General features: G+C 42.4%; 1 protein-coding gene across 8 annotated transcripts in view; it reads right to left on the bottom strand.

The window, feature by feature from the left end:
- The window catches only part of TMEM87A (transmembrane protein 87A), a 32,747-nt gene extending 9,000 nt beyond the window's left edge, over positions 1–23,747 (bottom strand). For 4 of the 8 annotated variants that reach the window (XM_077322757.1, XM_077322759.1, XM_077322760.1 and 1 more), the window contains exons 1-13: positions 23,509–23,747; positions 17,040–17,100; positions 15,019–15,116; positions 13,627–13,734; positions 11,536–11,589; positions 11,409–11,456; positions 11,042–11,207; positions 9,487–9,548; positions 7,855–8,038; positions 6,092–6,191; positions 5,409–5,502; positions 3,271–3,342; positions 699–807 (exon numbers count right to left, since the gene is read on the bottom strand). In XM_077322757.1, the coding sequence (XP_077178872.1) occupies positions 699–807; positions 3,271–3,342; positions 5,409–5,502; positions 6,092–6,191; positions 7,855–8,038; positions 9,487–9,548; positions 11,042–11,207; positions 11,409–11,456; positions 11,536–11,589; positions 13,627–13,734; positions 15,019–15,116; positions 17,040–17,100; positions 23,509–23,664 (1,312 nt within the window). In that variant the 5' untranslated portion in view covers positions 23,665–23,747. Of the gene's footprint in view, positions 1–698; positions 808–1,721; positions 1,791–3,270; positions 3,343–5,408; positions 5,503–6,091; positions 6,192–7,854; positions 8,039–9,486; positions 9,549–11,041; positions 11,208–11,408; positions 11,457–11,535; positions 11,590–13,626; positions 13,735–15,018; positions 15,117–17,039; positions 17,101–23,419 lie in introns of all 8 variants that reach the window. The other 4 variants (XM_077322758.1, XM_077322761.1, XM_077322763.1 and 1 more) reach the window with 2 other exon arrangements.
- Between the last annotated feature and the right edge of the window lie 1,157 nt (positions 23,748–24,904).

Here is a 24,904-nt window from a genome sequence, read left to right as displayed (position 1 = left end):
TAATGTTTTCTTTGCTTAAACAATAGATATGTCCAAGACAACATGGGAAGAATCATCAAGTCATGGAGCTTCAACTTTTCTGTTTGCTTTACTATAACCACTCTGAGTTTAATGTTCTTTATTAAGTATACAGACTTCGTACTGACAGCAAAAGACGCTGCTAAACAGAATAAGAACTGAAATGACAGATATACCAAAAAACTACCTGGCTCAGAGTGCCAGATAAAACACTGAAATATTCATGGAGAAAAAATCGTTCACTTGATTAATAAGACAGTGATCCAGAGACAGACACCCATAGACAAGGGTGGGGTTTCCTCAAGCTCAAGGACTCCCTGAGTACGCAAAAATAAATTACTGGTTTGTAAATAAGACATATCCCACCCACCAAAAACCCAACCTGATAAGGACTGAGCACTGAAGCAGATGTAGAGTTAAGGTCCATTAGTTCTTACATTCTACCACTGTTATGCCTGAAAATTGCCTTACACAAGACACCGAATGCTTGAGGGTCAGTTTTAAAAAGCAAACACAGAGAAGAAGTGGGAACTGGCCTACTTAAGCCTCTAAGAGTTTACAGATTCTTGGAGATTATCTGGGTGCAGGAGTAATTTTCTCATCCATTTATCGCATACACCCCAATACCCAATTTATCCCAATACCTCAAAGGTCACCAAATGGTGATTTCTAAAGCTTACCTGCTATTGCCAAGATGAGAGTGTTGGTGAAATGTTGGTAGAGAGAGAGCTTCACAACATTTCTCCGGAGTTTTAGCAGTTTCATTGTCTGAGTCAAACTGATGAATATGTATGGTAAGTCAAGAAAAAATAAGCTTACAAGTGCATGGGTATACACCCAGACAGTGGCATTCCACAGGTACCTGTTACAGTAGCTCACCAACACAGGACTATTAAATATCAGTGGGAAGATCACTCAGTATTTTTACATTGTGATTCCATAAACACTTTCTCCCAGGATTGGGTCAAATTTGAAAACACTGATTTAGATGATGCCAAAAAAACACAATACTTCCGTGTGATGCTGCTCCAAAAGCAGTTATATTTGAAAGTACATGACCCATCTGCATGAAAGTCTATCTGCATGATACAAGGCAGTTGCCTTACCATTCAGTGCAATCAGGGTATCCATGCGGCAATCTGTTTCCAAACTTTACAGTTTCAAAATAGAGCACATCACATGGAATCAATTTTCAGCACCTTCCACATGGAAGCCCAAAACAGAGTTAGACCACAAGAAAATATGAAGTTTCTTGGGATTCCTTCAGAAGGCTGATTATCAGTAATGTGGAAACTATTCATTCTACCGCTACAAAACTCTTTCTGAGGCAGAAATGTACAGTAAGGACACATTACCTATTAGTACCCAATGACATCATGGCACTTTAGGAACAAGGTCATCTCCAGAGCTTACAACCAGAAGTGACTTCGTCAACTTTGCTACACAAATGTTGTGAAAGTATACTAAGGTTAACAGAGGTCTGTATGGTGACACCAAACAATTATTTTTATAAAGAAGTAAATCCTATTGAATTAAATGGAGCTTCCAACCTCATAGGTATACTTAGGATTGCAGCCTTAAATAAGTATGATTGTAAAGTATAATGCATGAATCTGGTGAAACAACTGCAGAAGAATGTGGCACACCAAGAAAACCCATTTCCAAAGAAATCAGCACTCTACCAAAAAGCCAGGGAAGGATATCCACCAGCACAGGGCAGTATCTAGGAAAGCCAATGGAATAAAAGCCAAGGAGGCAAGATCATTCTGTGCCTAGAGACAAAGAGAAAAAAAGTATTGAGATCAAAGCTGATTGGAAGCAAGATACCAGATTTAAGCACCCAGTTCCCAGTTATTATCTTACTATAAAAAATAATGAACGGCCCACAAAGGCATAAAAATGCTTTTTCTTTGTTCAATGAAGCAAGAGATTAGAATTAAGCCAATCAAGAGTATATCTGTAAAAAAGCTCAAAGCAACAAGTTCTGTAAGGATTTCAGTACCTCTGGTGGTGGAAGGGATCTCCTTCAACCCCCATATCTCTGCTGCCAGGCAGCTGGCCGGCGGAACAAATTACCCCTCCAAAAAAAGGGAAGAATGCTAGAAATTAATCTGACATGCCTATGTGACCTGGAAGTGACTGTCTTTTGGGCAAGACTCTATGGTGCTAATTCTACCATAGGTAAAGGTAAAGGTAAAGGTATCCCCTGTGCAAGCACCGAGTCATGTCTGACCCTTGGGGTGACGCCCTCTAGCGTTTTCATGGCAGACGCAATACGGGGTGGTTTGCCAGTGCCTTCCCCAGTCATGACCGTTTACCCCCCAGCAAGGAAGCTGGGTACTCATTTTACCGACCTCGGAAGGATGGAAGGCTGAGTCAACCTTGAGCCGGCTGCTGGGATTGAACTCCCAGCCTCATGGGCAAAGCTTTCAGACGGCTGCCTTACCACTCTGCGCCACAAGAGGCTCTTCTACCATAGAGTTTTGCTAAAAACTAGAGTATCACCCCCTGACATACCTATATCACTTCCAGGTCATATAGGGACATTCCCCTCTATTCCCAATAAGTGTGCCCCCCCATCCCCCCCAGTTCCTTCAAGGGACTTTACAACTCTACACTTATAAATTGCTTTGAGACTCCTTTGGGTAGTAAAAACAGGATACAAAAAACAGCTTCTTCATTGTACAAATTACTAGGCCTAAATCTGTTGCCAAATTAAAGTCCAGATTCTACTGCAGATACCCCTACTCCTCAGATGACTCTAGTGGAGCTCAAGTCAAATTTCTCCTCATCAAGTATAAAAAAACCATGCAGGCAAGGAAAACATACATACTGGTCATTATTCAGTCTCAATACATCCTTAAATAAAGAAAAGTTGTAGAAATCCACACTTAACTAAAAATATCACCATAACAAAGAACACAATCCAGGAAAAGGAAGGCATTCTTAAATTGAAAACAATGGTGTTGAAGCAATGTACAATTCAGAACTTTAACCCACTGAACGTTACATTTCTCGGCCTGGGCAGCTTATTGTTCCTTGCAATAGCGAGAGTTGTCAGTTTTTTTTCTAATTCCAGCATAAGATGGTACTATGCCCTAAAAACAAATAAATCATGCTGGGGCCACACAGGACAATGATATAGGGGCAAGTTAACTGGCATCTTCCTCCCTAAGAGAAATTTCATCCACATAAGAACTTTTCTTTATATTCATACATTAAAATCACACTGCGAAACGTTGGAAAGGATATCCAGTAAATAATACAGGAGTCAATGACAGACAGCCCAAAGTTAGTTACCACAGCCATGCTGCCATGAAAAAACTGAAAAAATACCAAAGTGAGAATCATATTTACTAAAATACAATAAGTAATGAGAACAGTCATTATTTAACAAGGATCAGTATCTTTGAAGAGCAACAGTCCTTATACCATATGATATCAAAAACAGGAAGGACAAGTCATCCAGACAAATATCATGCAAGCACTCTTCAAAGGATAACCAAAGCTATAAGTACACAGGCAAGTATGAACTGGCCAACACAGGTTTATAATATTAATATATACATATTATGCTTACAGTACTAGTAGAAGGATGCTTTTATACTATGCTATAATTTCATATTACCAAAATGATTTCAAGCAGGATATAGCAATAAGTTTGAAACCTAAAACAGACATTTTATCACATGAAAATCTATGAAACTAGATATTTTTAGTTTTAGCAACATCACAGACACTTGCTAAAATCTATTGGGAAAGAAAGAAACTCTAAATTTCTTGATTCACTGCAAACTGAAGGTATTTCTGTACTTGAAGTTAGATCACTTCCATTCCATACAACATAGTTTGCATCATCTAAAAACATTTGCATCTGGCTGATGGTCCCTTTTTAGAGATGCAGCTGTGGTTTTGCATATGGCAGAAATACAGCTGTTTAAGACACAACAAGAATTGTAACAAAATCTTTAACAAACACAAAGAAGGACCACCTAAATGTGTAATTCATCTTTTGAATTTGCGGTGGTACATGTGTTTGTGTCTGCATAAACGTGCATCCCAAGGTAGAAAGCCAGGAGTTGAGTGGGGGCTATCCAGTGTTTTTCAGGGAGTGGGCAGAAATCAGGGGATGTTGGCCTCTGTGCCTTGAGTGAGACAAAATGCTGGACTAGATGGATCACTGATTGAGCAAACTGGGTGCAAATTTGTTGGAAGTCCCCAGCTCGAAGGAAGTTCACCTGGACCGTTTACGCACTGGGAACTTCACTGCCCCAGCTCCCATGCAGGAGCACGAATGGGGGGGGGGGGGATGAGGCGCACCAGGCCCAATGCTACACCCTGTGGGTGCAGGAAGAGGTGGGGCAACCTGCCATGACTAAAACTCCAGCCTGCAGCCTGGCATGAAACCTCCAGTGCATAAATGGTCCTGGCCTTGACCCGGCTCAGGGCCTTTTGGTTCCTGGCCCCAATCTGATGGAATGAGCTCCCAGGAGATCTGAGGGACCTGACGGAGCTATCACAGTTCTATGGGGTGCTCTTCAGCCACATCTTTAGTTGAGGCTAGGGGGAAGAATATCACGAGTCCCGCTCCATGTTCAGCCAGGTCATTGGCCTTATCCCTCCCCAAGGTGGGGAGCACTATCTGGAGGGTGGAGTCAGGGTATTTTTGACACTTGGTAACTTGATTGCCTCTTGTGGAGCAGAGTGGTAATGCAGCAGATATGCAGCCTGAAAGCTCTGCCCATGAGGCTGGGAGTTCGATCCCAGAAGCCATCTTGAGGCAAATCAGCTTTCCATCCTTCCAAGGTCGGTAAAATGAGTACCCAGCTTGCTGGGGGGTAAACGGTAATGACTGGGGAAGGCACTGACAAACCACCCCGTATTGAGTCTGCCATGAAAACGCTAGAGGGCGTCACCCCAAGGGTCAGACATGACCCGGTGCTTGCACAGGGGATACCTTTACCTTTACCTTTAAATTGATTGCTGGAGTCTTGGGGGGGTCAACGGGGTTTTAATGGGAAATTATTCTGTAACCCGCCACAAGCTGGCTTCCAGCAGTGGTGGGCTAAAAATCAAAATATAAATGAATAAAAATAAAATAGATAGCAGGATTATTCATATGTTCTTATGAAAGATTGAGACAAGAAGAGTCAAACTAGTGTCAGCCACAAAATATAATCTTAAACTCTGATTTGCTTGATTCATCTTTATAATACATTTCAAAAGAGCAAATACACTCTTTGAAACTGTTTTAGCAGGAAAGGTGCTGGTCAGTTGAACAGCGAAAACGAAATTCAGTCAAATCTAAATTATTCCTGATGATCGACAGTATAATAGAATCAACAACAGCTATGACTGCAAACTGGAAACTCCAGTAAATGATTACTAACCCCTGTGACTCTAAGGACACCTTCCATGCCAGAAAATAATAAATAGAGGGCTCCGGCCACAACTACTTTGTGCAGGGTGACTCCAAGGCGAGGTCTGTAATGAAAAGAACATAAAGAAGTTTCAAAACAAAGTCATTATCAACATCCAGAGGACTTAAGTCTAGATAGGTACATTATTATCAAAATATGATACTAGAAATGTGCAACATACATAAGGGCAAGTCAAGCAAGTTTTGGTTTTATCCTTTTTTCTTGGCTTACTGTCTACAAGAACAAAAGAAAGCATTCGAGTGGGAAGAAACCACTGAAAAACACACCAAAAATAAACAAAGTCTTATAGCACTATATAAGCTAAGAAATGTTTATTCCAGCAGGAGCTTATGTTAATTAGAGCCTACTTCTTCAGATACAATAACTGGGTATTCACTGTTAATTCATTTTATTCACTGTACAGTGAAGATCCATTCATTCAGCTGACAAAGTAGACTCTTGGCCACAAAACTTATAAAGGAATATTGTGTTATTTTTCAAGGTGCCACAAGACTCATATTTGATTTTTTTTTAAATACAGGTATGCCAATTCAAGAGGCTTGTTAATTACAGTATTAAGCATATGAATACAATAACATTTAACTTCTTTAACAACACAGAATTACAATATATGAAATTTCAGAGACACTCACTTGACTATTCCATATCCCAGACTCACTATGATAACAAGAGTTCGCGCAAGTGAACGTTTCAGTGCCGAAAGCAGCTCAGCCAGTATCAATGCCCCCTGGACTGTAAGAAAAGTAAACACAGGCCAACTGGATTATGGCTAGGGTTACCAACCCTCAGTTGAGAAATATGTGGAGATTTTGGGGTGCAGCATAGGGAGGAGAAGGTAGGGGGAGGGGCAGAACCTCAGTATAATGCCATACAGTTCACCCGCTGTAGCAGCCATTTTCTCTAGGAAGTCAACAAGAGTTGTAATTTCAAGATATCACCAGGCCCCACCTGCAGGTTGCCAATCCTATTTATAATTCATATTGTTTAGAATCTATCCATTAATTTGCAACAACCAAAATACACTGATTTGACTTTTAATGCCAGGTACTTCATTAATAAAATACTGAACAGAACCTATGTTTCTGTTGAATAGATAGTGGTACATGGAATTTGATGCATACCAGATAAGTGCATCTCTGGTAAATGATACCATCTATTCAATGGCTCTATTCCTAAGCTTGCTTATTTATTCACTTATTTATTTATGAATTTATTGGATTTACTGGATTTATTTCTTAATTGGATTTATAACGCTCCACTCTCAAAAATTGGCTCACGGCAGGTAACATAATAGAAAATTCATACAATACGATTCAATAAAACCCCCATTAACAACACGAGGATGGCCAAACCACCTCAATCCAGCTGGCACCGGAGATCATCCAATAAGGTGACCAGTAATGTCTCCACACCATGGCCAGGACGGAAGCCAGACTGGTATGGGTCAAGGGCCAAAGTTTCTTCCAAGACTGTCAGAAGTTGGTCCGCAGCAGCCCGTTCAACCACCTTATCCAGAAACACCAAATGCAAAACCGGGTGGTAGGTGGCAGGGTCCCATGGATGGTTTTTAAAGAGAGGGCAAACCACTGCTTTCTTCAGCTCCCTTGATCAGCAGAGGACTGTTTTAGCTTGATTGAGAATGGGACTACAGTGCACAGGAAGAGAGAGCTTCACCATTCCCATCATTATTTTCCCACCTTTAACAAGCTCCAGGGAGCTGCTATCTGCCCCACTGGGGCTTCCTTGTGTACTGATGGATTACATGTTATGCTTCCCTAACAGGGCAAATAGGACCCCACCGGGCTATTTCAGAAAGCACAGTTGGAAGGGGAGGTCTAAGCTCCCTCTACTCAGACTGAAATCCTGATCCAAATCAAGGCAATGTATGCCTGGGAGATGCAAACCTTCAGAATACATCTCTCCAACTGACACAGGGATTTCTCCAAGGAAAATTTAATATGTAGTTAGATCCTAAAATCATTACGTTTTTATAAAGGTAAAGGTATCCCCTGTGCAAGCACCAGGTCATGTCTGACCCTTGGGGTGACGACCTCTAGCGTTTTCATGGCAGACTCAATACGGGGGTGGTTTGCCAGTGCCTTCCCCAGTCATTACCGTTTACCCTCCCAGTAAGCTGGGTACTCATTTTGCCGACCTCAGAAGGATGGAAGGCTGAGTCAACCTTGAGCCGGCTGCTTGGCTTGAACTCCCAGCCTCATGGGCAAAGCTTTCAGACAACATTTCTGCTGCCTTACCACTCTGCGCCACAAGAGGCTCTTTTACGTTTTTATACTTCCATTTAAAATAATCAATAAAATAAAAAACGTTTTTTACAAATAATTCATGCCCTGGTCATTTCCAAACAAATAAATGTATCAGTGATGTTCCTACATACCAGATTCTCCTTTGTAGCGGATATTCTGAAATTCTGCATAGAAAACAGCTTTCTCCAACATTCCCAGGAAAATAACTGCACCAATCCAGAACTGGATCCGCAGGAGGTCTCGCCAGTAGCAGGCTGACCAGGCAAGCCATAGAACTCCAAACAGCACATATACTATACACATCACCATGAAAAACTATTAGAGACAAAGGCAAGTTGGAAATTAATAGAACAATGATAAATCAATGCTATTATAGTTGCTTAAATTGATTTTGTACTGGGAGGCACCAAGTCATTGTACTATGAAAGCACCAAGGAAATAGAATCTGACAAATGTGAATCAAATGTTCATAGCTGTACTGACAATATCGGCATAGATTGGAACCGATGCCTCATAGTATTTCACTCCATTTTCCAAACTGCAAAATCTTTCATGATCTATCAAGGCTCTACTACTACCACACTCGCTACCATGCCCTGTTCATTCATCAATGGTGCTTTCAAATATCTTCCTACTTTCCTATGCTTCTGAAATAGACTGCAAACTCTCTAGACAGGGACTAACTCTTATAGTAAAGACAGATGATTATTTGTACTTTCTTTATTAATAGTCTGTTTTTCCCTGAGTCTGAAGGTGGGGGACACAATTAAAGGTAAAGGTATCCCCTGTGCAAGCACCAAGTCATGTCTGACCCTTGGGGTGACGCCCTCTAGCGTTTTCATGGCAGACTCAATACGGGGTGGTTTGCCAGTGCCTTCCCCAGTCATTACCGTTTACCCCCCAGCAAGCTGGGTGCTCATTTTACCGACCTCGGAAGGATGGAAGGCTGAGTCAACCTTGAGCCGGCTGCTGGGATTGAACTCCCAGCCTCATGGGCAAAGCTTTCAGGTGGCTGCCTTACCACTCTGCGCCACAAGAGGCTCTTGGGGGACACAATTACAAACTACCTAATCAGAAATATATAGATAACTGACAGAGGGAAAAACCAGGACTGAAAATAATGCAGTAAATCATACGTTATACACAAATCAATAATATAATAAACAGTAACATAAAACTGAACAGTAAAATTAATGAACCAGTCTGGTATACAGAGAACAAAGCTGCAAAAACTACGTAAAATTTCATAGACTTTGACTATTTTCTTTATACAAAGATACTTGGATTTAGATCAATAATATTAACTATTGCCTGGAGGAGGAGAAGGAGAAGAGTTGGTTCTTATATGCCGCTTTTCTCTACCCGAAGGAGGCTCAAAGCGGCTTACAGTTGCCTTCCCTTTCCTTTCCCCACAACAGACACCCTGTGAGGTGGGTGTGGCTGAGAGAGCCCTGATAGTCCTGCTCGGTCAGAAGAGTTTTATCAGGGTGTGGCGAGCCCAAGGTCACCCAGCTGGATGCATGTGGGGGAGTGCAGAATTGAACCCGGCATGCCAGATTAGAAGTCTGCACTCCTAACCACTACACCAAACTGATTAACTCCTCCTTCTCCCCTCCCCCATCACTTGAACCTAGATGAGTGGAGGATTTTCTATAGTTGTGAAAAAGCTCTTCATTTCACCGGGACACTATCAAAGCAGCTCATTTGATGACACTTAAAAACTAATTAACACCATTTGAATTCAAAGAAATTCATTAACTTACAATCATAAGGGGATAATCTGCAAGAGAGAGGTACTCATATGGCCCCTTGACTTCCACAATCACTGTCAAAATACAACCAAAGAAGAAAGCAGGAAGTCATATACGACTTGAATGAGTAGAAAACATCAAAGCAAAAAGAACACAATGTTATAGTGTGAACACCACAGTAAATCTCTACTGATGGTAGGGATTTTATAAAGGATTTCCATCAGGAGGAGAGGAAGTCTTGTTCCACTGATGGAAAGGACTTCCATCAGTGGAACAAGATGACCTCCACTCCCCTCTCCTGATGCTTCTTAAAATTTTCCCAAAATGCTACTCCTGTGGGACAGGGAATCTCCAAGGACAGTAGGGGAAGGGAACTGGAAGTCTGCAGCGGGATGAATAAACTCTACGCTTCTCCCATCAATCTATTAGCAGTAATTTTCTGCAGAATTCAGACCATGTATAGCAGCCTAACAAGGGGTCAATTAATCTCCCTTTTTAACTACCTGCCAGTGACTGATAAAACAACAACTACACGGATTTTCAAACACTCAGCTGGTTACAACACACAGTACTTTCATACTGTGGTTCACAAATTGTGCAGGACTGTAACAGAAAGGACATCATTAACATTTTTGTATTTCATTTTTGGGGGACAGAAAACAGAATACCTTGGAATTAACCTGCTTTGATTGATCAAAGGCTAAATTTACAGAGTTACAACCTGGGTTACCTTCTTTCTATTATTTTATTTTCAAACTGAATTGTATATTTTTTCTTTTTATAGACTGGAATATATGCCTCTATTTTTCCCTTAATATCACATATGTCAATTCATATAAGGGTATCTCATCATTCTTCCTGTATTGCTACCTAGGGTGCATTTAGCTATACCCTCTTCAGTGGACATGGCACCTTAGGAAAGGAAGAAACAGGTTTTATTCCATCCAGTAGACAGTGCAGGATATAACTCTTTCAGATAAATAAGGCTTACATAAACAAGCATGCAGCTCCTACAGGTTCAAGACTACTCTGTTGCCTGCATATATGTCCTTTAATGTGATCACAAGTGTTGGCCTTGACATGCTTTTTCTAGACATTCCAACCCAAATCAATATGTTCTATTGAACAGGTCCTTTTCTTTCTCAGTTTACAAAGAAATAATATTTATAAAGGACGAGAATCAGCATTCCTGATAAATCTGGAGTTTCCCTTTATCTCAAGATTGAACTCAGGATCATTCTATCTTCCTCACAAACTCCATAAACCTGGTTAGAATATGGAGAAGATCCTAAGAATAAAGATGTCTGCAGATATTTCAATATTGACATTAAAAATAACAACTTCATTTGTTTCCCTTTGAGGGGTCCAGTCCAATGACACTAACACTCATAATTCTACTTGAAATTAATCAAAGTCCTATTCCTAAACTTTAGGAGTGTGACAATCCTGAAGACTAGGTATCAGTCCGACTTGGCCCTTGGTGTTTTTCAAACAGCATTCCAATATTCACATCATGACCTAAGATCAAACATATTCTAAAAATCATGAATAATTATGCATGGCTTACTAGTAATAAGTGTTTCTTGTGGATCAGAGGTAGCCATAACTTTTGGTAACCCTTCACTTGTCATTCTTTTTTCTTTGACACTGGCCTCTTTCAGGGGTGAAACTCCTATTTGCACAATAAAGATATAAGGTCCATCTTTCCAGGTTCTCATCACAGCATTCATTCCCTGAAAAAGGAACAACTGATAGGAATATAAATCACCACAGACAGTGTACCTTCTTACCTAAGAAACAGGTATTTTTCCCTATAAAGAATATTACTTCAGTGGTAACTATTCCTACCAATTTCAAAAGCAAAAAACCCTGTAAATTTATTTATTATGGAACAGAAATAAACGTTGCCCTCACTTGTAATTTCATATACTTACAGGCTTATCTACTTCTGAAGTGTTGTTTGTTCCATTCTGTCTCTTATCCTTAAAGACAAAAACAGGTTTGATTAAACCCCTGAAAGAATGTTTCAACTGAAAATTCCCACATTTTTAAAAATAATACCTCTGGTTTTCCTTCTGAGAAGTCTTCTGGATGAAGAAATTCTTTGTAGAAAAACTAAAACATGAAAAAGAAATACATTTATACAAAACCCAAAGCATTATCTGATTTCTTTGAGTAGCCCAGAATGTAACCATCTGAATAATTAGGATGAACCAAACTACAAATTACATGGAGTTACACTGACACAGAATTACATTGACACAGAATTACAGAGGGACACTAAGCTCAGGTACTCAGGTAAACATATTTTAATTGTAAAACTTGGAATGCTGCACTGGAATAGGAATCCTACCTCCTAGTATGCACTCATAGTCCATCAGGAAAGGTACAGCTAATACATCAGGAATAAAAAAGAGGGTGAACCATGCTTTCTATGCGGTGAATTAATTTCGTCAAGTTCAAATCCCTTTCCATTAAACAGTTACAATATATAGCTACTTCTGCCAATCGAAATATTTCAAACTTAGGAAACACCAGAAGTATATGGTGCAACGTGACACCCGTTAGCTAATCATCTGAAGAAATTGAAATTCAGCTGTGTTAATGAGAAACACTGTATTAAAATGATATTAAATGTGAGGGACAGAGCAACTATTATAAAAGTAGCGAAGTTTTTACTGGCAATTTTAAATGAAAATCTTTTACGATAGATTTTACATCTGAAACTGTTAGAAAATTTCATTTTATGCTTTGCAATTTTATGCCAATAAAGGTATTCTGATTCTGATTCTGCCAATCGAAAGGATCTTAAAAGAGCTGTCTTCTATGACAGGTTTCTGTTATGTAGATCAGTGGTTTATAAATTCAGTAGCCCGAGATTCACTAGAAGTTTGTCAGATGTGCTTCAATTAGCAGATTTTTTGAAACAACAATTTTGCCTATCATCACTGTCCTTTCCTATATCATTGACAAAAGAGTACTGGGTGTGTTGGTCACATCCATGTATGACAGTGACAAGATACAACATAAGCCAAACACATCTCCAACAACGGAGCAGAAGTAGCCAACTGGCAGCCTGCAGGATAAGTAGGAAGAGAGCCAGTTTGAAAGCCAGTTTGGTGTAGTGGTTAGGATTTATAATCTGGCATGCCGGGTTCGATTCTGCACTCCCCCACATGCAGCCAGCTGGGTGACCTTGGGCTCACCACAGCACTGATAAAGCTGTTCTGACCGAGCAGTGATATCGGGGCTCTCTCAGCCTCACCCACCTCACTGGGTGTCTGTTGTGGGGAGAGGAAAGGGAAGGTGACTGTAAGCCGCTTTGAGCCTCCTTCGGGTAGAGAAAAGCGGTATATAAGAACCAATTCTTAGTCTTCTTCTAGGGATTCCATCTCCTTCCTTGCTCATCAACCCTCCCCTGAACCAGACTGGGAATCCAGAGTATTCTCTCTCAGCACCCAGCTCTTCCCTATCTTACTTTGCCTTCTCTGTCAATCATCTTGGTAAGATTCTCCACAGCCGAACTACTGTGGGAAGGAATCTTCCCAGAAGCTTGGTCATCCACCTTTGTCGAGTCAAAACAGGAGGCTGAACAGTTAATGATCTACCAAAGCCAGGGCCTGGCAAACAGTGAGTCTATAATATGAGTGCTGGGGCATGCACAGTTGGCATTTTTTTAAACTTCCAGCTTCATTCCAATAGTGCACATATACCATTAATTAAAAAAAAAACATCTAGGTTTTAAAATCCAGACTGCCTCCAAATGTACAAGAGGTAAATTAGCCCTGCTCTTGCTTTCCTCTTCAGAACACACTGGTCAAACAGCATCTGCATATATGTTAAGTTCTACTCCACCCATTCTAGACCATTTCTTGATCTCCCTTCACATACAATTCCCATCTTTCCATATTTCATGTGGTCTCCTTGTACAGAAAACAAACAGCCAAAACTGTCTCTCTTCTCTATATTTCTAGCATGGCTGTTCAGAAGCCCACAAGTAGAGTGTTGTTTTAAATCTTTATGACATTTATTAGCCATCTTTCCTCCCTTGCAGAACTCAAAGCAGCTTACAATATGAATAAAAAATAAATAATATAGTACAGGTAGGCCTCACTCTTCACCCCTCACAGACTTTTATGACCCCATTAGTACCTGTGGTTTGAAGAGCTCAGAGCAGTTGGCAAAGAAGAGGGAAGATTTAGCATAGTGTCCTGACCATCCTCGAATTTCTTCAGAAAAATCTCTCTCTGTCTGCTTATCCTGTTAAGATATACAAAATTACTTGATCTAGCTGGCAGACTAATCAAGAGAAAAAGGGTTGGCTAGGCAAACAACTACAAAAATTAAGAGAGAGACGCAAACCATCTTTTTGTGGTTAAGTGCATCTTTTAGTTAAAAAACCCACAATATATCCCTCTCCAAGGTATATCTCAAGGAGTCAGAAATATTTCATAGGCTTAAGTATGAATGTGCAGGCTAAGTAAGAAAAACATTTCAAATGCCTAGATGCTGCAGCCTTTGTTATTTTAGGAGTCTTTTAAAAGTATTAGCCAAACAAAGGATGAATATATCATGGAATTATAGGAACAAAGGCAAAGGGTGGTCATTCCACCAGGACAGAAGAGGGGAATGACCCTATTGCTATAAAGTCAATATTCCAGTGTCAAGATTTCTACCAATGTGCATGTTAAGTGGGCAAAATACATATACTGGAGGGTGCAGAAAGAGAAACAGAAGCTTGAGTATGAGGCTGCACTCTTGCCATTTTATCTGAATGCTATGTACTTCTCCAAGTGGCACATTGTGACATGTGACATGATTTAGAATGCTGGAGATGCTTTCCAATAAGCAACTCTCCCCCTCCCCACGATGGTACAATCACATGGAAGTCTCTTACCACTTCATTAAATTGATATGATTCTGCCCTGTGTGGAGAGGTTAAGCCTTATGCTTCTGGTTTGTCCTGCATACTTGGTCATTTACCAAAACAATTGTTTAACAAGTAAATAATAATTTAACAGCGTAATCCTATGCAGAATTACTCCAGTGTAAACCCACTCATTTGCAAGCAAGAGAACAAAGCAGAATACATATGACACATGTGCAACAAATTATTTTTCTTCTAAAAACAGTTATTTCATGTGGATGAAACATATACAGATGTTTCCCCCCTAAATTTCCTTCCTTGTTTTAAATTTAAAATGTTATATTTTTCCACTTTAAGTCACTTTAGCAAGATTTAAATAAAGGCTTTGAAGAACATTAAAAACAGTGATTTTTCTTGCTCACACAATCTTGAAAGATACATACTGTGCCCTGGACCAGTGGTCCCCAACCTGCGGGCACGGCCCAATGCGCGGGTGTGGTCCGCACGGGCGTGGTCCGCGCAGGCGCGGCCCGCTGTGCAGGCGTGGTCCGCATGTGCGCGGCCCGGTGCCCTGCCGGTACCCAGCCTCAGAAAGGTTGGGGACCACTGCCCTGGACTACATTCATAGCAAATACATATAACCAACAGCTTATATTGTTTTAATACCAAATTCTTACCCCAATATCGAAGACTTCATTATAGCAATTAGAATAACCCAAGTACCAGCTGACGTTGTAACTCTGAGAAGGATCACATGCTGATGCATTGCCATCAACTGAACAAATAAAAAGGATGTAAGATTCAGGAAAATATCATTTTCTTATGTATTGCTGTTAATAAAATATTCCTGATATCAGCAAACAAGTGCTAGCAAACTAAGAGAAAAAAGGATACACTGAAGAGATAAAAATATACTTTTTGAAAGAAAAGTAAGTGCGGAAAGCACGTGCCTGCATCCTATCTCCGTAGTACTGCTAGTGGATAACGCTGTAAGAGGCTGGAAAATGGCATATCATTTGTGCAGCATAGTTTAGACTAATCAAACTGTTTGAATTTAAATGAATTTGATAAATAACCGTTTACAAGACATCCATAGTAATCAGATGAGAACAAGGTGAAAATATTACTTCATTCACTAAGAAGCAATGAGCCCCTCAAAAAACTTTCCACTAACCCTAGAGCTAAATTCACTCCTGATAAAAATTCACCTCTTGATATTGTCTACTGTCCTTCCTTAGATAAAAAGCCTGAGAGAAGGGCCTGTGTGTTATTTTTAAAGCAAGCAGCCTCAGTGGAGTCAGTAATAACAATTATAATCTGTATCAATCTTATTACTGTTATCATTAAAATGCTTTTTAGTCCTAGTATTCTAACATCATAATATCATCTTTCATCCTATTATTAAAGTTGACCTCTTGCACTCATGGAAAGTAATTATTCAGCACAATGGCTTGCTTTGTAGGCACAAAAGGGATCAGTCTGCTACAGCCTGGAACCTCAGTTTATTGGGCAATATCCTACTATCACAGAATCACAGAGTTGGAAGGGGCCATACAGGCCATCTAGTCCAACCCCCTGCTCAACACAGGATCAGCCCTAAGCATCCTAAAGCATCCAAGAAAAGTGTGTATCCAACCTTTGCTTGAAGACTGCCAGTGAGGGGGAGCTCACCACCTCCTTAGGCAGCCTATTCCACTGCTAAACTACTCTGACTGTGAAAATTTTTTTTCCTGATATCTAGCCTATATCGTTGTACTTGTAGTTTAAACCCATTATCCATATATGGAAGGCACACAGAGTTTTTCCTTGTTCGTCTCCATTGCTGTAGAAGTTTTCCCACATTCCTCTACTGCTGCAGCTCTTTCTGGGACGATCGACCCTGGGATGATCATTCTTGGCGTAGCAATATCCATGCAGAGAAAGAGACCTTAGGATGAACTGACTAGAGTGAGAAGGGACAAAGGGACGAAACTGCTTCTCCCCTGCCCCCCCCACCCCCAAGCAGAGTTCTGCTTGCAGAAGAAAGAGCAATTTCAACTCCTTGTCCTTTCCTCATTCCAGCTTCTCAAGCAGCTGTTCCTCTGCACAGATTCTGCAGCCCCAGGAATAGTCCATCCAGGTGCTGGAAAGAGTTGCCACAACAGAATGTGGGAAGTACACCTTCTAAAGACTGAGTGATTAGGATATTGCCCATTGTATATCATAATGAGACAGGAAGATGAAGCTTAGAAAGCATCACCATGTAAATAAGAATATATTTCAGGAATCCCAATTTTTCTTCTGTTCTCCCTAATATAAGCTCACAAACAAGGAGTTTATACCAAAAACACAACCTTCAGAATTAAACATAAAATGCCATACGCAAAGACTAGAACAATCTTTGAAATAAATACCATGCTATGTGTCAAGCTATGAAAAGGGCACAACTAGGGTTGCCAGCCTCCAAGTAGGATGTAGAGATCTCCTAGAATTACAGCTGATCTCCAGACTACAATCACCCTAAAGAAAACAGCTACTTTGGAGGGGGGACTGAGTGGCATTACACCTGAACATTCAGAAGAAGAATAACATTATGGATCTTGGATCAAATTTTACTGGACAACTGGGATAAAGAGGTATGGAGTGCTAAAATGTAAAATCCAAATTTGAAATAACTATTGCAGAAGACTACAGCATTATACCATCTGAATATACTTACATTTTAAGAAAATAGTAGTGTTGTTGAAGAGAATCTTTCCAAAGTTAAACAAGTTCTTCCCCTATCAAAAAACAGAAGTAAAAAGAATATAGTTTGAGTCACACAAGCATGTTTATCACTTGATTTCTCAAGTCTTCATGACTAAAATATCAACCAATTTCAGGGAAGAGCTGTGGCTCCATCTTACTTGCACACAGAAGATCCCGTTCAATGCATTGTTGTTATTGTTGCCATGTGCGAAGTAGTGTCCGACCCATCACAACCCCATGGACAATGATCCTCCAGGCCTTCCTTTCCTCTACCATTCCCCGGAATCCATTTAAGTTTGCACCTACTGCTTCAGTGACTCCATCCAGCCACCTCATTCTCTATCATCCCCTTCTTCTTTTGTCCTCAATCGCTCCCAGCATTAGGCTCTTCTCCAGGGAGTCCTTCCTTCTCATGAGGTGGCCAAAATATTTGAGTTTCGCCTTCAGGATCTGGCCTTCTAAGGAGCAGTCCGGGCTGATCTCCTCTAGGACTGACCGGTTTGTTTGCCTTGCAATCCAAGGGACTCGCAAGAGTCTTCTCCAGCACCAGAGTTCAAAAGCCTCAATTCTTTGACGCTCAGCCTTCCTTATGGTCCAACTTTAGCAGCCATACATTGCAACTGGGAAGACCATAGCTTTGACTAGACACACTTTTGTTGGCAGGGTGATGTCTCTGCTTTTTAGGATGCTGTCTAGATTTGCCATAGCTTTCCTCCCCAGGAGCAAGCATTTTTTAATTTCTTTGCTGCAGTCCCCATCTGCAGTGATCTTGGAGCCCAGGAAAATAAAATCTGTCACTACCTCCATTTCTTCTCCATTTATTTGCCAGGAATTGAGAGGGCTGGATGCCATGATCTTCGTTTTCTTGATGTTGAGTTTCAAGCCAACTTTTGCACTCTCCTCCTTCACCCGCATCAAGAGGCAGTGTCAATACCCAGTCTCTAGTTCAATACACAGTGTCTAGCGCATAGTATTTAGCTCTTTAGTTCAATACATAGTATCTCCAGTTAAAAAGCTGAAGTAGCAGATGATGTGAAAGACCTCCACCTGAGACCCAGTTTTTATAAAGGTAAAAGGTAAAGGTATCCCCTGTGCAAGCACCAAGTCATGTCTGACCCTTGGGGTGGCGCCCTCTAGCGTTTTCATGGCAGACTCAATACGGGGTGGTTTGCCAGTGCCTTCCCCAGTCATTACCGCTTACCCCCCAGCAAGCTGGGTATTCATGTTACCAACCTTGGAAGGATGGAAGGCTGAGTCAACCTTGAGCCGGCTGCTGGGATTGAACTCCCAGCCTCATGGGCAGACAGCTTCAGACAGCATTTCTGCTGCCTTACCACTCTGCGCCACAAGAGGCTCTAAATCCAGTAGATCTACTGACAGTCAAATACATAATTACTCCACTGCACAGTGAAATACATAGTTACTCCACTGCACCGCAAGGGCCTCAATATGAGGAAGCTTTGTGTGAAATGATATGAACATGTATTTACTTTTAATCTTTAAAATGTATATCCATCATATAACCGAACCAGGACTTCATGTGAAAATCACTATTGATATTATGTTTATCAAGCTAACTATGAAAAATTCAATTATACTATATTAAACAAACAGGAACCCAAAAGAACATTTGGGGGCAAAAGATTACATTTTCCCTTCCATCAATATTTCCTTTTTCTCTTTCCTGAAAATGCTCACAGACCATTTACGTTTTCTGCTTCTCTCTTTCCCACCCAACAGCCAATCTATCTTCATCTGCCCCTATCTTCATCAGCTCTCCTCCCCAAACAGCCTCCAGCTAGGAAAACTTATCACCCAGTTTTGTGATGCCAGCTGCCTAGCCAGGCCTGTTTGCATGATAGGGAACCCTAAGGACTTGAGGGGTACACAATAGAATCATAGAATCATAGAGTTGGAAGGTACCTCCCTGGGCCATCTAGTCCAACCCCCTGCACCATGCAGGTTATACTAAACTGGTAGCAAACATAACAGAAGACCTCCTCCTGGCAACCACCATTTCCTTCCTCTGTCCCTGACTCATTCTCTATTTCTCATCATTCACCAACCTAACTATTATCTGCTTCCCATCTTCAGCCATACTTACTTAATTAAACCCCACCTTTCTCCACAGTGAGACCAAAGTAGTTTCCCCCATTCTCCTGTCCTCTTTTCTAAGCTTACAGCAATCCTATGAGATACATTACGCTAAAAGTATGTGATTGGCACAACATCATCTAGTGAGCTTCTGTGAAGCTCTGTTATACCACACAGGCTTTCATAGGGTGGGCACTGTGGCTTAGTAGCAAGCAGATAGGCCTAGGTAAGCCAAGTAGGTTGGGTGATATCCAGTCACCTGGTAATTGTTGCCAAGCCTAGCCCCAAGAAGTTCTCCATCAAAGGCCAAAACAATCCTGGAAAAGGCCAAGGCCCAAGCCTTGCCCCATCTCACCATCACCACTACCTTTTGCTGTCAGAAATCAAGCCTAGAATGTTGTGGTTGCCCAGCAATTGCCATTGAGGCTTCCCTTTTGAAAAGTTATATTTGTTTTATCATTTGAGGTTTTTTAAAAAATAAAAAACCCACCATATATTTTTTACAGTTTCAGATTTTTCTGCAAACCAGCAGTGTTTTTCTGGTTCACAGAAAGACGTGTTTTCTTCATTCACAGCTCCAGTTACCACATTTAATTATCCTCAGATTTGGGCAAGTCTGCTACAGGAATACACAAGTGGGGACCTGCAAGAAACTCATACGAGTTGCCATTCTTCCATCCTTGTTTTCTCCCCTCTCCCCCTACTTCTGTCTTTCACTCTTTCATTCTCCCTCCACCCCTTCTTTTATACTCTCTCCATGTCTCACCCTTTCCCTCTCCCCACCCCATTGGTCTCTCTCCTTTTTACACACAAGCAGTATCTCTTTCTTTTACAGCCCCATCTCCATTTTTATTCTCTTTTTCTGCCTCCCCACTCCAGCAATCTCATTCTATCTCTTTCTACCTCCCTAGTCCCAGCAATCTCTCTCCCCTACCCCATTGTTTTCTCTTTGTATTTATGCCCCCACCCTATTATTCTTTCTTTCTTTCTCTACCCCCTGCCCCAGTCACTCCACATACCCCCTACTGAATTTTTCCCCTCCACCATCACCACTGTTAGCAGTTCTCTGGGGCAGCTCCAGTCAAGACCACTGCACCATGGCCACCCTCAGCAGTTCACCAGACACAAATCCAGCCAGGCCACAGAGGCTCTCCCTCCCCCACAGGCTTCCTCCCCCCACCAGGCCCAACAGGAGGAAATAAGAGCACAGTCTGCATTTGATCAGACAATGGGGGGGATTAAACCCTCCAATTTATTTTTCCTGCTCATCTGGAAGGACCCTCAAGTTTGCAGAAGCTTCTGTTTTCTTTCTCTGTGGCCTCAGTCCACAGAGTTAGATATCCACAGATGGAACCATATAGGAGAAAAAGATGCACAGATGATCCATTTTTTTTTGGTTAGTAAATCATGTAGGATTCATATTTAATCCTCATCTCGGTAATGATTCATTGGGGACCTTGGTCAAATCTCTCTCAGCCTTAGGCCATATTTGTAATGTAGGGATAATAATATTGACCTATTTTACTTTAAAGTTGTAAGGTTTACTGGATAACATACAAAAATCACTTAAGAAAAGCACTACGTACTGTTACTTTTATAAACTTTGAACTCTGATTGGAAAGCAGTTTTGTGATGCTTCAAACTAACGGTAGTCTATCACTGTGTACATGTAATCACAAAGCAAACTATTTAGCGAGACATACTAAAACTAGTATGTGATTGGCACTCATTGGAAGCCTTTAAGTCCAAGAAGTTCAATTCCAGAACCAAGTCAGAATATACTACTGCATTACATGTTATGGCTGAAATGGGTTTCCAGGCTGAAAAGATTATTTCCCAATATGCACTTAAAGTATGAGTTACTAGAAAACCCTATGGTTTGTGTTTACATGGGCCAGAGTTCAGAAGTTCATTCTTAAAATTCCCACTGACTAAATGTCCAAACATATGGGGAACTATATAGCTAAGGGAAATGCACATGATAGGAACAGGAGATGTGCTAAAAAGGCACACTGGAGCTAGCTAGGATTGCAAATCTTGCTTAACCCCCTTCTTCATGTGTACATTCAACAGCAGTCTTGTTTTGAAGATATGCACATGCAGAAGACCCAGTCTCCCAAAATTAATCTGACTTTTTTGCTTGTTCACTGAAAGCAATAAACATTTAAGTTGGGCCATCTGGGAGCTCAGAACACTCCAGGGCAGGAGACACCCAACAGAGCCATCATCCCAAAGAATCAGAGATTATATAAATGCTTGGGTTTTTGCACTCCACTGCAGCAAGGAACAAAACTAGGCATGACCATGGATGTCTGCTTCTGCCCTGCCAGCCTTGATACAAACCAACAAGCTCTCTGAATAGCTCTAGCTTTCAGCTGGTACCATTGATGCATATGAGTGAGGATGCTTTTCACTTGATTATTTGCTATTGTTTGGCTAGTGTGCTGTTGCAGTTAACCAGAACCATGGAAATAATCTGGGAAACCTGACCTACTCAGCAGAATGGCACACACTGCAATATCTGCCAAGTGAGAATTTTCTCACACATTCATATTTAGGAAACTGTGTATTAATAAGTCTTCTGGCCATTGGATATAACTGATACCAAGCATACCATGTGGTTACATGGGACACAGTCATATATTCACTTCACCCTATTTCACAGGAATCAATGGAATTTTAGCTCATGAAACATGATTACCTTGTGCAGACACATGCACAGATCAGTTTTTGTTCACATGTTTACAATTCCAAACATAAATTAAGTAGTAAACTTTGCACATGGCTACGTGCTAGCTGAAATAGTCAAAATTACGCTAGAGAACAGTCTTATGAGAACTAGAATTTCATCATATGTTGATAGAGTCATTCTGCTAGTTCAGCACATGTTTGTATGCTGCATATGTTCAGATATGAAGCCCACAAGTACGATACTCATCACTAAAGGATTACATCAGTGGTCCCCAACCGTTTTATCACCGGGAACCAGTCAACACTTGACAATTTTACTGAGGCCCGGGGGGGGGGGGAAGTCTTCTGCCAAGGGACATCCCCGCCACCGCCTGAGCCTCTGCTCCACTTGCTTTCCTGCCGGCGCCCCTGACTTCCTGCTGCCCACTGGGGGGAGGGGTGCTGCCAGCAGAAGCTGCGCAGAGCCCTAGCCATGGCGACCACCGGAGATCACCAAAGGTGAGCCAGCGGCAGAGTGGCAGGGCAGCCCCCGAGGCAGCAGCTGGGGAGGAGGACAAGGAGGAGCCGCCGGTACCGGTCCCCGGACCGGGGGTTGGAGATCACTGGATTACATCACATCCTTCTTAATTTCCTAGGTATTCACTGCCTCATCCACAGTCTCTGGATGAGATGTTGGATTCTGGTTTGAACAGCCAATTCAAATTTTAGTTTTTGAAAGTCTAACTAAACAAATAACTGAACAAAGTTTGAGTTCAGTGGCCTCTTTAAGTCCAACAAAGTTTAATTCTGGGTAGCTGCTCATGTGTGTGGTTTACTTAAGTAAGCACTATCAAGTCAAAGGAACTCAATTACTACATCTGTACTACCCTTGCTGTGACATTCTTGAGCAGCTGTCTTGACTAGACATTATTCACGAGCAGAATACACACAAGAAAAAGTTATCCATGCAGATAAATTCCCCAAAACATTTGCAGCACCTTTTATTCTTTATAGTAGCTGTAAATCTAGGAGTATTATATATATAACCATTTATCCATAACCAAAACCCTCACTAGAAACTAGAAAGGGCCATTTTCAGTAGTAAATGAAATAAAGCCATAAAAATTAGGCCTAGGCAGGAGATTATGGGCCTTCCAGCATCAGGGCTCCTTACCCTTTAATTCAAACCCCCTAACCTCAGGAATGCATGAGAAACCTCTGCCTGCTGAACACTCTCTCCATCGGCTCAGAGGCCTGCTCTTTCATTGCTGCAGGGCTGAACGGCGACATTATTACGTTAACCTCGGGAACAAATTAAACTCGGCAGCCAAGATGAGGAGCAAATCCTTTCCGGAATAGGCTGATGAGAGGACGGCGACGCTGATCGCCATGTGCTGCAGCACAGCAAGAGGAAGTCCACCAGTCTCAGTCTGTCCGCGCCCTCGCTGCAGGTGGCGCAGCCAGATGGCAGAGCAGAGGGCACACAGGAGCAGCAGGCTGGCGCTCGCTCGTGCAATTTGGGGCACCGTACGCTTCCCCTAGTCTAGAACCAACTGGCGGCACCTGATTCACCTGTCAGCGCCCTACCTGGACCCGCATCCCCGCCCTCCCGAATCCGTCCAGGCTTGCTCGCCACGGGAGGGAGGGAGAGACGGTCAGCCGCCCTTCTAGCTCACCATGGGCGCCGGCAGCCGCCACTTGGACAGCTGGCCAGCTCCAGCCGGGCCCGGCGGACACACAAGCAGGAGCTGAAGGAACAGCAAGCTCGGTCCGAAGCAGCGCCGCCGCAGCAGCAGCAGCATCCCAGGCAGCGCCCAGCCGCCCCGCGCCATCCCTCCGCTGCAAAAGCGTCAGGGAGCGAAGGCGCTCCAGACGCCTCCGTCCGCCCCTTCCGCTCACCAGGCCAGAGGCTCGGCGCAGGAGGGGAGGGAGAGGCGTGATGGGGCGCCACCTGATTGGCGCAGGCGACACCACAGTGGGCGGGGAGCGTGCCTCAACCTGTGTGTTGTGGTCTCCAGCCGACAGCGTGGACTAGTCACGCCAGGGCCGTGACATCATCATCGTGGCTTCGAAGGGGCAGGAATTCTGCAGCAGGCTCGTGACCAGGGTTACAATTCTCCACACCGAACTCGGGACCGGGCGGCCGGGCGGGTGTGTGGCAAAACCAGAAAATGAGCCTCGTACCACCTTTGGTTAACCGATGTGTTGTTGTTGTTATGTGCGAAGTCGTGTCCGACCCATCGCGACCCCATGGACAATGATCCTCCAGGCCTTCCTGTCCTCTACCATTCCCCGGAGTCCATTTAAGTTTGCACCTACTGCTTCAGTGACTCCATCCAGCCACCTCATTCTCTGTCGTCCCCTTCTTCTTTTGCCCTCGATCGCTCCCAGCATTAGGCTCTTCTCCAGGGAGTCCTTCCTTCTCATGAGGTGGCCAAAATATTTGAGTTTCATCTTCAGGATCTGGCCTTCTAAAGAGCAGTCAGGGCTGATCTCCTCTAGGACTGACCGGTTTGTTCGCCTTGCAGTCCAAGGGACTCGCAAGAGTCTTCTCCAGCACCAGAGTTCAAAAGCCTCAATTCTTTGACGCTCGGCCTTCCTTATGGTCCAACTTTCGCAGCCATACATTGCAACTGGGAAGACCATAGCCTTGACTAAACGCACTTTTGTTGGCAGGGTGATGTCTCTGCTTTTTAGGATGCTCTCTAGATTTGCCATAGCTTTCCTCCCAGGAGCAAGCGTCTTTTAATTTCTTTGCTGCAGTCCCCATCTGCAGTGATCTTGGAGCCCAGGAAAATAAAATCTGTCACTATCTCCATTTCTTCCCCTTCTATTTGCCAGGAATTGAGAGGGCCGGATGCCATGATCTTTGTTTTTGGGGCAAACAAAGAGCAGGGGGGAAGAGAGAACGACAGTCAGCCTTGTTGGGGGGCACAAGACTCTTTTTTTTCGTTTATTCTGGAAAGCCATCATTGGTTGTGACTCGTTATCAGAGCATGATGCCTTGTCACTGCACCTTGGAAAATGGGGGTTTTCATTGACACCATTGTTCGTCATAAACTCCCTAGCTTT

This window comes from Paroedura picta, chromosome 2, assembly GCF_049243985.1.
Source record: "Paroedura picta isolate Pp20150507F chromosome 2, Ppicta_v3.0, whole genome shotgun sequence".
Classification (NCBI taxonomy): Eukaryota; Metazoa; Chordata; class Lepidosauria; order Squamata; family Gekkonidae; genus Paroedura; species Paroedura picta.
Note: the sequence above shows the minus strand (reverse complement) of the source record. Positions and strands in the feature narration are given on the sequence as shown.